The sequence below is a fragment of the Cetorhinus maximus genome, chromosome 11 (genome assembly GCF_964194155.1).
Source record: "Cetorhinus maximus chromosome 11, sCetMax3.hap1.1, whole genome shotgun sequence".
NCBI classification, from domain to species: domain Eukaryota; kingdom Metazoa; phylum Chordata; class Chondrichthyes; order Lamniformes; family Cetorhinidae; genus Cetorhinus; species Cetorhinus maximus.
Window position 1 is genome coordinate 116,411,346 of NC_135889.1, and position 18,174 is coordinate 116,429,519.

Here is an 18,174-nt window from a genome sequence, read left to right on the forward strand (position 1 = left end):
CATCAGAGACAATTGTGCTGTCCCTGACTTCCCACATCCTGCATTCGGAGCACTCGACTGCCCCAACTGCTGCCTCCATTACCTACTCCTAATTTAATTAAAGGAACTTACCCGGCCCTACCCCACTGGGAGCAAGCTCGTCTTCAGCCTCTGCTTGCCGAAGCCTCTCGAGCCAAAGCCTCAAAGCTCCACTCCTTCGCTGGGCCACTCACACACACTGGCCGCTCCTCTTCAGCTTCCCCTCCTTTTATTTTCAATCTCCGCCCTCTTTTTTCAAATGCAAACCAAGATCCATCTAAGTTTGGTTTGCCTTCTACCATCCTAGTAGTCGCATAATACAACAGTAATGGAGTTAAGGTTGAGACTGGAATCAAGTTCTTGTCAATGCCTTTTGGAAATTTAATCAGAGGTGTCTGTGAAACTTAAAAGCACTGGAATCATACCCGCTAGCTTTTGATGCCACATTGAGAAATAGTTGAGCTTTCCTTCCTCAAAAGGAACTTTGAACTGAAGGCTGTGCTTCCTTGGTGTTTGCAAGTAGATGAGCTGTTGCTAAATTCTGTTCTGCATTAAAACTAAAGCCCATGTGGAAGGTCCATGATAAGTAAACTTCACAAAACCATTTGGGAGTACTCTGAAGATGAGAACTCGGCTGTTTGAAAGCTGAGTTTGGCCATCATTTGCTGAACTAAAGTTGTTGGTTCGCAAGGTTATTAGAAATTTAATTGCCCATTAGTATCCCATTTCATTCCTCTAACTGTTTCTATGCTTGGAGCAACCACTGGAGGCCAGCTTTTGTGCTGATTACAGCCATCTGTATTTACACATGCTTGTTGCTCAGCTTCCTCAAAAGACCATAACCAGTGCTTATTTAGGAAGTAAATAAAATATTTGTCTGTGCAGTTTTAATGAAAGGTCATCGCCCTGAAACGTTAACTCTGTTTCTTGCTCTGCAGCTGGCGTCTGACCAACTGAATGTTTTCGAGCATTTTCTATTCCAGCAATATATGTGATTGGCTGTGGGAGGTTTGGTGCAAAGGGGGTGAGCAGGGTGTGAAGAACTGACTAAGACTTATATGCGTGCTTTTATTCTTGTGAAACTTTCTTATTTCTGCACTCGATAGCCTGTGTTATCCATTTTTTGATTTTATTCTAATTTTAAATATAGCTTTATGCACCAAGGGGCCACTTGCATTACCTGATTTTCATTTGGTGCAGAATCAGACTTTTCCTTTCTTGTGGAAAGGATCCACGTCCCCTGCCATCCACCTGTCCCAAAGACACAATGAGAAACCAAATAGCTACTCTGCAATTATCATGGAGCATCAGCCGACTGTCTTCACAAATCCCAGCATCCACACTGGAGTGGAAGTACCATTTCCAGATGAGCCATAGCCGTTGCATTATTTAACAAATAACTGGCTGACTGAAAAGATAGGAAGACACCAAACAGATTTGGAAGTGGGGAGAAAGTAAAAACCCAATTTAATTCGATGATGCAAGGCGAGTGTCAATTCTAAAGGGATATTGCTGATATTGTGAGCAGCTAACTATGCTTCAGAGCTATGCTTAAACCAGCTTATATTTCACCTCTCTTCTATTTTTACTTAGTTCTGTTGAAGGGTCATTCGGACTCGAAACGTTAACTGTGTTCCTCTCCGCAGATGCTGCCAGACCTGCTGAGTTTTTCCAGGTATTTTTGTTTTTGTTTTGGATTTCCAGCATCTGCAGTTTTTTGCTTTTATGCTTCAGAGGTAGCTGGATAGGTGAAAAACTAAATTTATTTTTAATATAAATTTCCAATGCCAAGTTCAATGTTGCTGTGATGTAGCATGGCACTAAGCTTTTGTAAAGTTAATTGGACATTAAAGACTAGAACTGACTCCAGCAGCAAAGTGGAAGAAAAACTCCCTGCTGCAGATATTCTAACACGCACTCTGGTTGTTTCAGGTGGGGCCCTGCCCCTGGAGTCAGGTTACGCCTGCATGTTAACTGCAGCGCACCAGTGCCACTGTTATAAAGGTTATATTTAACTATTCATTCATGGGATGTGGATGTCACTGGCAAGGCCTACATTTATTGTGCTTCCTTAATTTGCACTTGAGAAGGTGCAGTGAACCGTTTCAGAGGGCAGTTAAGAGTCAAGCATATTACTGTATTGTCTAGAGTCAAACCAGGTAAGGATACCAGATTTCCTTCCCCAAAGGACATCAGTACACCAGATGGGTTCTTATGACAATTCAGTAGTTTCATGGTCACTGTTACTGCCACTAGCTTTTTGTTTCAGATTTATTTATTTTACTTTGAATTGAATTCTCCAGCTGCCATAATGGAATTTGAACTCCTGCTTTGGTACATCAGCTCAGTTGTCTGGGTTACTAGTCTAGCAACATAACCACCATGCTGCTGTTCCTAAAGATGTGATAGAGACTCTTTCCCGACACTGAATCCAGATCTGCTTTTATACAGTGCCTTTCGCATAAATGCATTCTTAGACACTAAAGGATCTGCATGTTGTAAGTGTGGCTCAGCTCATTTTTTTTAATTTTGTGGAAGTGATTTACTGGAATGTTTTTAATATTTTCCAGTAATTTTATTAAAATGTTAGGGGTCCCAAACCTTGAGCCTACCCAAATTCTCACTCCAGCAGGGGTCCTATAAGCTTTTGTCTGTGTGTACTACATACACATGTTCCGTGGAACCTCAGGGGCCACGTATATGAAGTTTAATAGCAGGCTCTCAATTTGCATGTATCTCAAGTTCCTCATGCAAACAGATCCTGGTGTTCTGATTTAGGATTTATTCACCAACTACACTAAGCATAGTCCTTTCCAAGCATCCAACCCCTCAAAACTCAAAAGCAGTGGATAAATATAAGCCAGATTAGGACCAGGCTCCTTGAGTTTGGGAAAAGCAGTTGGAGAGCTTACTGGTAGTAATCTTCCAAGAATCCTTAGGTTCTGGAAAAGTCCCAGAGGATTGGAAAACTGCCAATGTAACACCCTTATTCAAAAAGGTGAGGGGGAGACAAAAAAAAACAAGTAACTATAAGAAAAAATGTTAGTGTCTATTATAAAGGATGTAATAGCAGAGCATTTAGGAATGCATAATATAATCAATCAGAATCAGCATGGCTTCATGAAGGGGAAATCGCGCCTAAAAAATTTATTAGAATTCTTTGAGGAGGCAACAAGCAGGATAGATAAAGGGGAACCAGTAGATGTGATATATTTGGATTTCCAAAAGGCGTTCGATAAGGTACCACACATAAGGCTACTTAATAAGAGCCCATGGTGTTGGAGGTAGTATATTAGCATGGATAGAGGACTGGCTAACTAATAAAAGGCAGAGATTTGGGATAAGGGGGACATTTTCAGGATGACTAGTGGAGTGGCACAGGGAACAGTTTTGGGGCCACAATTATTTACAATATATATTAATGACTTGGATGAGGGAAATGAATGTACTATCGCCAAGTTTGCAGATGACACAAAAATAGGTGGGAAGGCAAGTGGTGAGGATGACAGAGTTTACAGTGGGATATAGACAGGTAAAGCGAGTGGGCAAAAACTTGGCAAATGGAATATAATGTGGGAAAATGTGAGGTTATGCACTTTGGCAGGAAGAATAGAGGAGCTGAATATTACTTAAATGGAGAAAGACTGAAGAAAGCTGCAGCACAGTAGGATTTGGGGGTCCTCGTGCATGAATAACAAAAAGCTAGCATACAAGTTCAGGTAATTTGGAAGGCAAATGGAATGTTGGCCTTTATTTCAAAGGGAATGGAATATATAAGTAGGGAAGTTTTGCTAAAACTATACATGGCACTAGTTAGACCACACCTAGAATGCTGTGAACAGTTTTGGCCCCCTTATCTAAGGAAAGATATACTAGCATTGGAGGCAGTCCAGAGAAGTTTCATTCAGTTGATCCTGGATATGGAGGGATTTTCTTATGAAGAGAGATTGTGTAGGTTGGACCTGTACTTATTGGAGTTTAGAAGAATGAGAGGCAACCTTATTGAGACATATAAGAATCTTAGGGGGCTGAGAGGTTGTTTCCCCTTGTGGAAGAGCCTAGGACCAGAGGGCATAATCTCTGAGTAAGGGGACGCCCATTTAAAACAGAGATAAGGAGGGCTGTAGAGGCTGGGTCATTACGTATATTCAAGGCTGAGATAGACAGATTTTTAATCAGTAAGGGAATCAAGGGTTATGGGGAAAAGGCAGGAAAGTGGGGTTGAGGATTGTCAGATCAGCCATGATCTCATTGAATGGCAGAGCAGACATGGGCCAAATGGCCTACTTCTGCTCCTACATCTTATGGTTTTATGACCAAGACTCCCACAAAAAGAAAGGATACTTGCATTGGCTGGCTCTAGTGAAACTGTACCACAGCAAGAGTACCACCTTCAGGACTGAAGATGTGGAATGATTGAAACGCTCCAGTGTTGTATGCTTTGTGTGTGATTAATTCAGTTAGATTTCCAAGTCCAAAATGCTGATTGTAACAGTTATAAAATCAAGTCGTGCTTCAATTATTACAGAGTTTTTGAAACAGATCTAAATGTGGAACAGTTGAAGGCTGTGCTTTGTGTCCACATGAATCTCTGATTGGATTTTAAGCTACTATTTTTCTTCTTAGTAGAATTGCCTTTTTTCCCTTTTGTTGATATAGTGAAGAAAAGTCATAATGTAGGACCTTAAGTTTGATATTGTACAGAAAGTGTAAAGGGTGAAGTAGTAATTTGACACTAAGCTTTAATTTTAACATCTGTCGAGGACTGAGGAAGTTGAAGAATTTCACAATCTGAGGTCTTGGGAAAATTAATTTGGTTAGCAATGAGATCAGTCATCTAATGTAAAACAAAAAAGATGCCCCCAGCCTAATAGACATTGAACCTATAGAGACCATGTTGCATGTCACATGCATTTATTTTTAAGGGGAAGTTGACATTTAGTTGCGTCAACATTCATTTCACGGGATGTGGGCATCACTGGCAAGGCCAGCTTTTATTGCCCATTCCTGATTGCCCTTGAGGAGGTGGTAGTGAGCCACTTTCTTGACAACTGAGTGGCTTGCTCAGCCATTTCAAAGGACAGTTAAGCATCCGCCATGTCGCTGTGGGTCTGAAGTCACTTATATGCTAAATTGAGTAAGGATGGTTGATTTCCTTCCCTAGAGGCTAACAGTGAACCAGGTGGGGTTTTACAATAGTCCAGTAGTTTCATGGTCACCATGAAATCATATTAGCTTTTTATTCCAGATATATTTAATTTAAACTCCCCAGCTGCCATGGTGACATTTGAACTCGTGTTGCTGTATAATTTGCCCAGATCTCTGGATTATGAGTCCAGTAACATCACCACAATGCTACCGTTCCTAATGAATTTGTTTCAGTTCTTGATTGAAAATATATACATCTTGCAATATGATCAGCAAGCATTAAATCGTTTTCACTCTGTTGGTAAATAAATGTATTTGCACATCTGACTGAAAAGTAATTTGAATCTATTTTGAATTGGGTGATTAGCATAGGTGGTGTAAAATTGAAAGTCTACATTGCAGCTACAGTTCAGTATCTGCCAGAATTGGAAGTGGAACAATACTAAACATCAGGGTGACACACTATTTCAACTCCTTGCAGATTCGGGAAGCAGCCAAAATCTTAAGAACCAAACAGGAATTGCTTCTGGATATGTCAGTGCAAATGAAATAAAATTATAGACAAATGTAAAGGTGCTGCATATTGGAAATTAAAATAGGAGGTGTGGGTACTCAGGACACGTTTTGCCAGAGAAGAGATTGTGAGACCTGAGCATGTTAATTAATATATCACTTTCAATTTCCATTTGTGATGAGAATAAAGCAAACAGGAAGCTGGGATGTAATACCACATTCATTCAGTTGAAGATTGTGCTGAAGGTGTACAGTGCTCTGGTTAGAGAATACTTGAACACTTGTTATTACAATGCAAGGGGCTGTCCAGTCCACAAAGTCAGTAACAGAAGAGAGCAAATGAGGAAGGATTGGGAGGGCACTTTAGCTTTGAGAAGAGAGATCTAAGATCTACTGGCACAGTAGATGGTTAATCGGTACAGAACATAAAGCATTATTTAATATTTAATACTTTTCAAAAACAGCAGCAAGAAAGCACAAGTCCAGAGCTGATCAGGATAGTGGCTAGAGAGGGGTATCAGTAGTTGGAAGGGATTAATTAACATCTGAACTCAATAAAAACATGGCTGGATTATTAGAATACTGCAAGATTGATATTCTGGTAGGATGAGGTTAAATGGGCTGAAGGACATCCTCCATCTGTTACATATTGGTAGGTTTATGTATGCGAATTTTTAATCTGATAAATTCTTAATCTGGCAATGATGAGAGGTGTTGAGTAGACAAAAGGGTATTACCATCAGGTAAGTGGGCATACCAGAGATCTTCACAGCCAGCGAAGTACTTTTGATGTTGGCAGTTGCAACCAAGATGCAGTAAACTCCCAGAAAAAACAGATGAGATAAATGATCGTCATCTTGTATTTTTGGTGGTGTTGGTGGAGAGGGGAATGTTGTCCAGGATACCTGGAGAGCTCCCTGCTTCTGTTAGAGTACTGCCATGGGACCTTTTACATCCCCCTGAACATACAGATTTGTTTTAAGAAGGAAGGATATATAAGCACACGTCTCAGCAGGTGACAGGAACTAGTTCCTTTGCCTTGCTGTCTGCAACTGCTGCAATGTATGGGGAGACTGCAGGATATATGGGTATATATAGATACACTTATCCAGGAATGAACCTAATCTCGCTTCCGGTAATGCTATATTACTGTGCTGCAGCTCCAACATCTGGAATTGCACAATATATTGCTTCAAAGTTCATGTCAAAAGTGGGAAGCTTCTACAATTCCTTAAGGTTTTCTTTACATCCTGTCGTTTATTTGCAAAGTTATGACCTCTAGCCCTCTAGTCATTTTTAAACTCCAGTATATTGACCTGGAGGTCATGATGAGAGGGCATTTGTTACAGAATGTACCGACTGAATCTGAAATAGCCTTATGCCTCTGGATCTGAGCATTTCTCTATGCCAAGGGTGTGCTATGAAAACCTGACCAACAATTAGAAGCTGGCACACGTTCTGGGGATGTTGCAGTTTTGAACAAACTGATCGTTGGTTCAGAATAGAGGGTGTTTTCCTCTGCAATTGATCTGCAAGTAGTTGGCACGCTAATACACTAGAATATTGTAATTACACTATAATATATTACTAATATCTCATTGATTGGCTGTGCAGGCTCAAGAGGCCATATAGTCTACTCCTATTTGTTATGTTTTATTATACTTGATATTTTGTGTGTTGCTGACAAGTTTATCCTGGAAGAAGATTGGTAAGCATTTAGCATTGATAGGAGTTGGGTCAACACACAGCTTTAGTGCTTCAAGACATTGCCGCAGGGTAGTAGTGAGAGAGCAGACATCCTTCCTTTGGGGTGTCCATTGCTAACTGCATCCTTGGTAACATTGACCAAAACTAAGAAACAAGTTATCTAATACCAAAGCAAAAAAAACTGCAGGTGCTGGAAATCTAAAATAAAAAAAAGAAAATGCTGCAAATTCTCACCAGGTCTGGCAGCATCTGTGGTCAGAGTAATCGAGTTAATGTTTCAGATCTGTGACCTTTCACCACTGGTGACATTGCTGAGCCTGGGTAGATAAAGAAAGAAGGTAGGAAAATTTCAGGATATGCAGTGATTTTTGTTTGAACACTCCTCTTGCTGTTCGGTCCTGGCTGGTGACCTATGTTCCCATGCAAGCTGAGCGCAAGTCAGCCCCTTTAAGGCATCGCACATGCATGACTGCATAAAATAAATTTTTAAATGCTGTGCTTTTAAATGCACAACAAAAAATATTAGAGGGGATGTTGCTGATAACGTATCTGAAGAGACTTGAAGGTGCCTCGTCACCAGCGGCAAATCTGAGGATTCATTGTGCGATCTAATGATGCAGTGCATAAAGAAGTAAAATGAGGCATGGGTAATTTAAATAATGGGTGGGCTGTCTCTTAGCATTCTAACACCTAGGCTGTAGTTTCAGAAAACTTCTTCCCTCTTCAGATCGCGCATTGCTACTACTCATCATTGTAAAGACTGTTTAAATAACATCAGTTACAATCTATCTCAAGTTGACCAGGGCAAAATCAAAATAATACAGATGCTGGAAATCTGAAATAAAAACAGAACATCCTGGAAATACCCAACAGGTCTGGCAGCATCTGTGAAGAGAGAGAGGGAAAAAAACCTTTAAGTTTCATGTGTGTGACCTTAACTCTGTTTCTCTCACCACAGATGTCGCCAGACCTGTGTTGAGTATTTCTAGCATCTCCTGATTTTATTTGTAGTTGATTAACACCTGACCTTGTGAGAAACTAATCAGTCAGTAAATGTTCCCTCCTCACCACTGCTGGCCGGTTGATAAATAACTTTAGATCGTTGTCGATAGTATTAACATGATTTTTATAGTGTGGAGTAGTACCAAGTGATTAAAATAATCAGCCTTTGACTGTCTCACTGACAGTGCATTGGAATGGTGTAGCAGAAGAAAACAGCCTAAACTTAAATGTGTTTATGTTGAAGTATAAATCTGCTTATTCTAAATTAAGATTGTATTGATTAAGTATCTTGTTAAGCATTTCGGAGTAGCTAACTTGCCAAAAATGTTGTTAGTGGTTTACTGATTCTTCTAGTCCTTGCTGTATATTAACTTCTCAACTGAAAATCGCTGTCTTGTGCTTCTGCACCCACTATACTGGAACAATGCAATTATAAGTAGCAATGACTACATTTTCATGCTTTTCACTGTTTGATTGTGGTCGCCTGTTGTTATTTGCATACGAGGACTGACTCAGTTGGCTCACTACTGAATCTCATTAGCACTCCTCACCATGGAAGGGTATGGAGGCTGGTAAGGCAACTCCTTAACAGCGAATGGGCTGTAAGCGTAGGTTATTCTGATTAATATTATAGTGTTGAAATAGCTCATAGTTTTAGCTATGTTAATGAGGTTGTCATGCATTTGAATCTCTTTAACCCAGGTTTACTGTCGTGAAGATTAATATACTGATGAATTAGCCTGGCAAATAATATGAGGCTGTGCACCTGTTAATCTGCCATCTGTATAACGTTCTGGCACATTATGGCATGCAGGCTATCTAATCTCATGCTTTTTTCCTATTCCTCTTGGAGTAGAACGTGGTCTTTGTTCCAATTCCAATGAATCTGCGTTGGGCAACACTGCAATGCGTGCACACGAGATCCTATAAATTCTAAAACTGCCATTAATTTTTGATTTCACCATAAGCTGCTTTTGGAAATCTGTCTTTATAATGCATTGAAGTAGTTATAGATAATTCAATTTGTCTGACTGTGTAGTATGAAAGAGTTAAACTCAAGACTAATTTGAAGGTTGCCTACCTGTGTGGTGACCTTTTTCCTCCCCACCCACCCCACCTCACCCCCACCCCCACACCACACTGCACACTGAAACTTACGACTGCAGCTTCATGAATTATGGATTCCCCAAGGCAACATTGAAACTTTTCTGCCTGATCGTTAAGGCATGAAGGAAGTATTTAGCATGCACGAGTAATGCTCGCTCAGGTCATGTCCAAGTCTGAATAAATTGAGATTCTTTCACTGAATGTACAGCAGAGATAACGCATTAAAGTAAACAGCGCCCCAGATTTCAAAATGTAGAATGAAGTGACGTGTTAATGCACTGCATTATTTACGGTGGCTAAGTGGAACAAATGGACAAGCATTTTTTTAATACTTGTACATGGGCCAGATTTTGCTGAAAAAACAACAGCAGCCGAAACACATATTGGCATGGTTGTATAATATGGTTGGGGAGACAGTGATGTAGTGATCCTGTCACTGAACTACTAATCCAGGGGTCCAGGACATGGATTCAAATTCCACCATGATAGCTGTTGGAATTTTCGTTCAGTTAATCAACTCAATTACTTAATCAAAAATAATCTAGAATTGAAAGCTAGTCCCTGTAATGGTGACCATGGAGCTATAATAGATTGTTGTAAAAACCCATTTGATTCACTAATGTCCTTTTGGAAGGAAATCTGCTGAACTTACCTCATAGCCTCAGCACTGAATGAGTCCATTCAGCCCATCGTTTCCGCGCCAGTCAACAAAGATCTGACAACACTAACCCCGTTTTCCAGCGCTTGGCCCATAGGCCTGGAGGCTATGGCAATGCAAATGAATATCTGAATGCTTTTTAAATGTTACAAGAGTTTCTGACTCAACCACCCTTTCGGGCAGTGAGTTCCAGACTCATTCAACTGGAATGCAATAGTTCTTTAGTTGATGATCCATCCTTAAACAAAGGGATGTGTGAATTTCCCAGATAGCTGTTCATGTCCATATTTAATTTGGTATTGGCTTGGAACTCAGGATTGTCTGCAGCTCAAAATGCCAAAGATCACATGATTTGCAGCGGCCATTTTAATGATCTGTTTGTGTTCAAAATTTAAGTATTGACTGAAAGCTCATAATGTACTGGAACATGACGGGTTCAATACAAACTTTTCAGAAAACTGTCCATTTAAATGCTGCAAGAAATAGGTCCTTTTGCAAATTACAATCTTCGTAAATTGAGTAATTCCTCTAGTGTCTGTTTCTCTGAATAAAAGCATTTATCATGACTTGAGCTGAAACACTATAATTGAAAAGCAAATGTTCCAGGGTAAGCTTCATTAGGGTTTTGATCAGAGAGCAGACAGTTATCAGAGGGTTCTAGGTAATGTTTTGAATTGAGAGCTCAATTTTTTGATTTGATCCTGATCCTTCATGCAGTCATCGTACACTGCAGTTCCAAACCTTCCAAGCATTCTCCGTATATAAACGTCTAGTCTAAAGATCTCAATGGCCCAGTACATTTTGGTATTCATGGTTGCTTTTCTCCTCACGCTCCTTTACAATCTCTGCTGAATACTCAATTCTGCAAATCCCTACTGCTGAGCAAATTGGAGGAGAGTTAAACTTTTCCATAAGAGCAGTAATCATACAGTTGAGATGGTTTGTGCTGTGATGTAGTTATGGTATGTAAAAGAAAAATGAGCAGCGTTTAAATGATACAAGGGAAGTTACATCTTACATCTCAAGAATATTGAGCTTTTAATGCCCTTAAGTTGGATTTGATGGTTTATTGGCTGTAACACCAATTTATTCTAGAATGTTTGCAGCTATTATATCATTTTGTTCTAGTGTCCTATTACAAGATCAAAAATTAACCATGCACATTTTGGAACCATTAACATTCTAACGCACTGGAGGCTACTCAGCCCGTGTCGTGTGCTAGCTGTCTGAAAGAACTACCATTTAGTCGCTTTCCCCCTTCCCTTTTAGCTTTTGATTTTCAGATATCCATTTTCCATTTAAAAAGCCATTATAGATTTTACTTCCACAACTGCTTTTGATGGGGCATTCTAAGCCCTTCAGCAGATCGGGCAACGTCTGTGGAGAAAGGCGCAGAGTTCATGCTTCAGGCCGGTGGTCTTTCATCACTCATACTGTGGCCTATAGTGTGTTCACTTTTCTCTATTTTCTCTCCTTGCTTACTTTCTCATGTAGTTGGTGACTTGTTTTTTGGTAGATCTCCAACTGTGCTGGAGTACCTGTGGAATCTCGCCCAAATGACTATTCTCAACACTTGTATAATGGGCACTGAGGACTACATCCGTGGAACTAATCCTGCTTTCATCACCCTTTCTGGAAATGGCCTCTAAAGAGCAGGCATCCCAGACAAGTTTAGCTCCATGTATAAAACACGCGCACTTTTCAAAGAGCTGGACGGTGTTTCTTCATGGCGCTGACATTTTCTCTGTTTGCTTTTCAGATGTTTACTGGTTGAATTGGTGTCTGACTGCATCATGTCTGTTCAGCCTTCTCCTTATTCTCCTATTCAAGGAATCCTATGATAGACTCTACCTCGATGTGTTGGTCTCCGTCTGATGTATAGATGGAAGGAACAGACAAATTTTGAAAAGACTGGGAAACTCCTTGTGGAATAGGAATGCACACTTGCTTGGAATTGCACATTTTTTTAATAAAAAAGGGAGGGATTTTTTTGTTAAATTCAAACTCACTATGTTCAAAAGTTGGAATTGCTAATTAATGTTGTAAAATTGGAGATGCGTGTGAAACAAAATAAGCTAACTGTGTTCTAGGAATGGAAGAACTATTTTGAAGGTGTTCCCTTTTAATACTAAGTATGCAATTGATGCAGACATTGGAACGGTTGCGCTGCAGTTTAAAAGCTGGGTATGGAATCTGGGCTGGGAAAATCCAGGTGGCACCTACAGCTGAATCATTTATCCGCTCAATCTCATTGTGATTAGTACCAATCTACAAGCTGAACAGGCTAATAGTGAAGGAATGAGATTTGATAAGATTGAGCAAGGAAAGTTGATGAAATACATATTGGTGATATCACGTGCTTCCTTGGGTATAAGAAGCACCAGTGGGAACTTGCCAAAACAGGTTCAAGTCTGAACTATTATACCGTCTTGACCTGCCTATTAGAGAGGCAGTGCAGACAGGTGGTTACTGCAGATTACATTGCACTGAAACTGCCAATAGCAGATGTTAATAATGGACTGAATACAAATTAACAGTTTCTCTTGGAATTGTAGTTAGGATTTTGTATGCTGCTTACACTGATAATTATCTCCTGAGAGATTTCAGTATCTAGCCAGTCCTCACTGGTGCATCTCGCCAAACATAATGTGGATCTTTATTTCCTAAGTCAACTGTGCTTTCCATTAGGTTTTTTTCCCCTGGCACAATCTGATGTAGTTGTCACTGACGAATAACCACAAGCATTTGATGTTCTTAAACTATTGTGATGGAAAGAATTGCCTAAATGCAAGGGCATCACAGGTGCACTGATACCAAGAGACACGTTAATACACAGACTGACAGCCTACTCTTGTTCACTCATCACCTTCTATAGAGATTCTGCGTTCACTTGCAAACGCATTGAGTGCTTACAGTCATGTCAGGCTTTGGTGTTTATAAAACATTTAACTGATCCATAATCATCCTCGAGCTTCTTCACATTCCCACCAATGGAGCACTCATACCATGTCTAGGAATCTGCAAATTCTTTTTTACACTGCCATTTTTTTTGCAGAAAATGTTTTCTTGTAGTATTGCCCTGATAATTGTGTTCTATTACTCTCACCTGCACCCCCCCCCCACCTCGATTTTTAAAAAAAAAAGTAACCCCCATCTGTTGCAATATGGTAGAAGCAAATTTAACTTGAATGTTTTGTCGAATTAAAGCTCACGGAGTGTCCCAGAGTATGCAGTTCTTTCCTATCAAAGTTAATCCAACAAGACATCAGCTTGGAACCGCACACTGACATCGGACAGAAGGTTGAAAATGTGTTTTTGCAGAATTAGATGTTCGGATTACGGTTTAGAATGTGTACTGCAAATTAGTGGCAAATCCTCGAGAAATAATGTCAAGTAGTGCTGCTACCTTGAGTGTAAGATGACAAATCTAAAATGGGTTATATTCCTGAATGTTGGTTACTCATTGCAAAACTGGGAAATCAGCCACCAAGCCTAGAGGGTGAGCAGAAACTTTGGATGGCATTGCCTTGCCGTTAAATTCACTGCAGGTGTTTCGAGTGAGCTGGAGAAATATGGTGGTTACTGCAGCTCTGTTTTGTCTTGCATGGAATGTATACCACCAGAGATGTCAATCCCTTCCACAGTAATGGGATGTGCATTTGGGGAATCTTCGGATTGTGAACTGTAAAAAAAAAAAAAAAAAAATTGTAAATATGAAATTCTAGCCTTTCCTAATCAAATGTTCAAGAATTTACAAACTTTATCAGAAGTAGACTTTGTATTTCTGTTCTTCCTCCATAAGGATGTTTCTATTTTGTAATTGGTCACTAAATTACAATTTTAGCAGGTTTTTATGGTCCTGTGTCTTGAAAATGAAGTTGCATTAAATATTCTAACATTTGCTGTTTGGTACAGCTGTCGACCAGGTTTATATACACCATCTAAGTTGTAATATTTGTAAAATAACTTACAGATGAGTGGTTTTAACTGTTGCACAAGGTTATGTATATTTAATTGAACTTGGCGAATTACAGTATACAGTTTGTGTATTTGTGTTCTGCTGGACAAATCATAGTTAAAGTTTTCAAAATGTGTAGAAATGTAAATAAAATATTTGGAAACTGGAAGAAACTTGCGGACATTGTAGAAGCCGTAATTATAATACCCAAACCTAACCATGATGTCACCCGGTTTGCAGATTAATCTACTTCCTTCTCCCCGCTCCATTGTTAAGGACGTGTGATTCAGGGTAAAATCCCCCTGGTCTTTGCCTTATCATTAACCTCTTCAGTAGGTTGGATATGCCTAAATGTGAATTTGGGGTGGTGCTTCCCCCTAGACTTCCATTCGAGGAATCGCATGCACAAATTGCAGTTCCAAACCTCTTGTTCCACTCTTCAATATTCCAGCCTTGCCAATCACTGACATTTTCTCAAGTGCACAGAAAGCAGGTAGGTGAAACATTATCTTTGTTCATGTTTTAGATCAGGTCGTTTGGGATGTATAATTAGATCATAAACCAGGGAGGATTAATATAGGTGGGGCCTTGTGCCAATTTAGTCCAGTATTTTGTTGCACGAATGAATCATTGCTGTACTTCCAACCTCGTATCCAACTAATATTCTATTTAAAAGAATATACATATTAATGTATAAAAAAGAAAATTAGCACCTTGAATGTAGTAAATCATCCCAAGGCACTTTACACAGGAGCGTATTCAGGAAAAAATTGAGACTGAACAAAAGGAGAAGACGTTAGGGCAGGTAATCAAAGCTTAGTCAAAGAGTTAGGTTTTAAACAACATCTTAAATGTGCTTGGAGAGGCTAAGAAGTTTGGGAAAGGAATTCCAGAGCTTTGGGCTGAGATGGCTGCCAGTGGTGGGGCAAAGGAAGTGAGCGATGCTCAAAAAGCCAAAGTTGAATGAAAGCCGTGTTCATGGAGGGTTTTGTTGCTTAAAGAGGTTGCAGAAATTAGGATAATGCCATGGAGGAAAGTAACTACGAGAATCAGAACTTTAAAATTCAGGCTTTGGTGGACCAGGAGCCAATGCAAGTAAAGGGAAGTGGATGCTTTTCACCATCAAAGCAGTGCCTTAAGCAGGTTTTGAAAAGTGATATATTTCCTGATGCTTTCCAAAGGACATGTTAATCTTTTTTGAGTGGAACAACAAATTCCCAATTTCCCACTGCATAAAAGCTCCCAATAATTCTTCTGAATTATCCTATGTCTATGGCAGGTGACTTGTTACAGGCTTGTGAGGATGCTTTAACCACAGCTTCAAGTTTACCAAATGATGGTACTTTAGCAACAAATGTGCCTATAAGTTTTGACATTTCTACACCTGAAATAGTTTCTCATTTCACAGCTGTACCAAATGCATAGTGTTTCTGAATCATTATTTATCCGATATGAACTGAATTATTTGAGAACATTAATATTGCTGAAAAGAGAAATGTGTTGAAAGTTTTCACCTTGGACCCATCAGAACAAACAAGAATGCCAAATTTTAAACAATCACAACAATTTATGCTAAACAAGAAAAGGGTACTGATTGATTGGCAAGTTGGTTCTGATTGGCTGAGGCATTGCCACGGAGAAAGCAGCAGGGAACAATAGGATCTCCAAGCTCCCAGATTTTAAAAAGACACAAAGTTTGAACAGATTTGTTTGCAGACAGCAGATCCCTGCGTATGAGTGTATGTCACGTCTAGCATGAGTAAATAAGTCATTACAAAGTCGACTGATTATCTTAAATTGGATGCTTGTGTAGCTATTAGCACACGCAGGATTGTTCAGCAAGTGTTGCCCAATTGTGGAATCATATCTAATCGAGGTTTTGTTTTTGGGTTTTGCAAGCATGGGCTGGTTGAGTGAGGTCTGTATCCTGCCTATTACAAACAACCAAAGTAAATTACCTTAAGATAGCGACACCACAAATCTCAGCCAGAATGGAGATGATTGAGTATTAAAAGCAAAATACCGCAGATGCTGGAAATCTGAAACAAAAACAGAAAATGCTGGAAAAACTCAGCAGGTCTAACAGCATCTGTGGAGAAAGAAACAGAGTTAACGTTTTGAGTCCGTATGACTTCTTCAGAGTAATTACCCTGTCAATTACTGCTTTAAGTGACTGGGACATGCAAGTCGTGTGTGTAAAATAACTGTCTTCCACTAACTTCAGTTTGGTGGAGAAATAATCCTGCTTTTACCTGGAGTTTCAGTCATGAGTTCTGTTTGCTGCAATGTGCAGGAAACTGTTTAAATAGACTGTCCATAAATCATACCCCACTTCCAACTCATTGATGCAGTGGTGTCAATACTCAGTCCATTATCTTGTATATTGAAGGAGCTGCTCTAAGTCGTAAACCCCATTCCCTTGCCTTTGCCTTCATTTTCAATAGATGTGAAGAACTCAGGAACTATTTTGTCACTAAGATTGAGATGAGCTATTCAGTGGCCTCTGCTGCTTACCCCCTTTTCTCCTAGCCCATTGGGCCAATCTTCCTGTCTAAGTTCCCTCCCTGTCCTAGTCCTGAACTTGCATCTGGAGTTTCACTGATCACCTTTCATGCCCTCCCTGAGTTCCACTTTTCCATGAGACCCTCCTGGCTCCCATTTAGCTGATATTGTTAATGGTTCCTTCCTTCAAATCTGCCATCATCACCCTTTCCTTCTGGAAAACAACCCTTGACCCCACTGTTTTTGCAAAGTACCAGTCCAACTCCAACCACCCTTTCCTCCACAAAGACCTGCAACTTGTCCTCCCTTCCCAAACCCAAATTGTTATGGACTGGAGGGGGAACAGCCCTAACTTCTCCTCTCACTACCTGCCTGTGAACAGAAAGGTGTTTCTGATTTCTGATTTCCCCCTTTATGGGTGGTGGTGTGTTTCTCCCAACCCTTCAGTTTTGGCGTTATCCAATCCTCTATTAGTAACCCCAAAGCAAACTCAAGATAAGGTAAAATAAGAGGGTAGTTCATTTTACACACATACAAAACGCGGGAAGGAGTTTTGCAACCTCGCATTCATACAATAAAAGAGGGATAAGGGAAAGGAAGGGGTTCAGGGCAAAGACCATGATAAAAACTAAGGTTATGAGGCTGAACTTTTGCAGGGTGATCCAGAAGCGAGGACTTCCCCAATAGAAGAAGGCAGGTAGAGTTGAATTAGTCTTGGACGCACAGATACAGAAGTTTCAATGTTCCATTAGTTCAGTGTAGATGAGGGCTAGGCACTTGACCTGGACAGAACTTTTTCTGCTGCTACCAGTTAGATGTTAAAATGATAGACAGAGGCAGGCTGCTTGTGTGGAGTCCTGCTTCCCTGCTGAGGTCAAACAGGGACTGATGATAAAATTCAAGAGTTGTGCAATTAAAGGAATTCAAACAACTTAAGTCTTGGTCATGTGACAGTGGTTTCAGGTTGAGCTATTTAGCCAACAAGATGCCTGGTTGAAACCCATTGTGTTTTGGAGCAGGTAATGGTGGGACCATTAGCAGAGCATTGGAGATTAGGAGTCACAATAGCCCTATCTTTTTTTGAAAAATATACTTTATTCATAAAATATCTGGAAGAACATTCCAAAACATTTCAAAATCACCATCACAAAAGTTCAATCAGATTCAACTTTTACACATGGATCACAAGATGTATCAATACAATCAATGAATATTACAATCATTTCAATATGGTCAATGCAGACAATCAGACAATGGTATTGGAGTTATCAACATATATCATGATGCACTCTGAGGTGCTTCAATACAATTATAATACAATTCAATGCAGACATTCATTTTGAGCTGTGCAGCCCAAGGGGCTCTCAACAGTTCCCAGCCCCTTGGTGCTCTGTGGCAGAAAGGTCTTCGACAGCGACCTTTCCCCTTTGCAGCAGCTGCCCCAAGCTTTAGTGCGTCCCTCAGCACGTAGTCCTGGACCTTGGAATGTGCCAGTCTGTAACATTCGGTCGGGGACAACTCTTTGCACTGGAAGACCAACAAGTTTCGGGCAGACCAAAGA

The 18,174-nt window shown here is 40.1% G+C and overlaps 1 protein-coding gene across 1 annotated transcript in view; it reads left to right on the forward strand.

The window, feature by feature from the left end:
• The window catches only part of slc49a4 (solute carrier family 49 member 4), a 65,865-nt gene extending 51,581 nt beyond the window's left edge, over positions 1-14,284 (forward strand). The window contains exon 9 of the mRNA XM_078552608.1: positions 11,913-14,284. Within this exon, the coding sequence (XP_078408734.1) occupies positions 11,913-12,028 (116 nt within the window). The 3' untranslated portion in view covers positions 12,029-14,284. The remainder of the gene's footprint in view (positions 1-11,912) is intronic.
• The last annotated feature ends 3,890 nt before the right edge of the window (positions 14,285-18,174 follow it).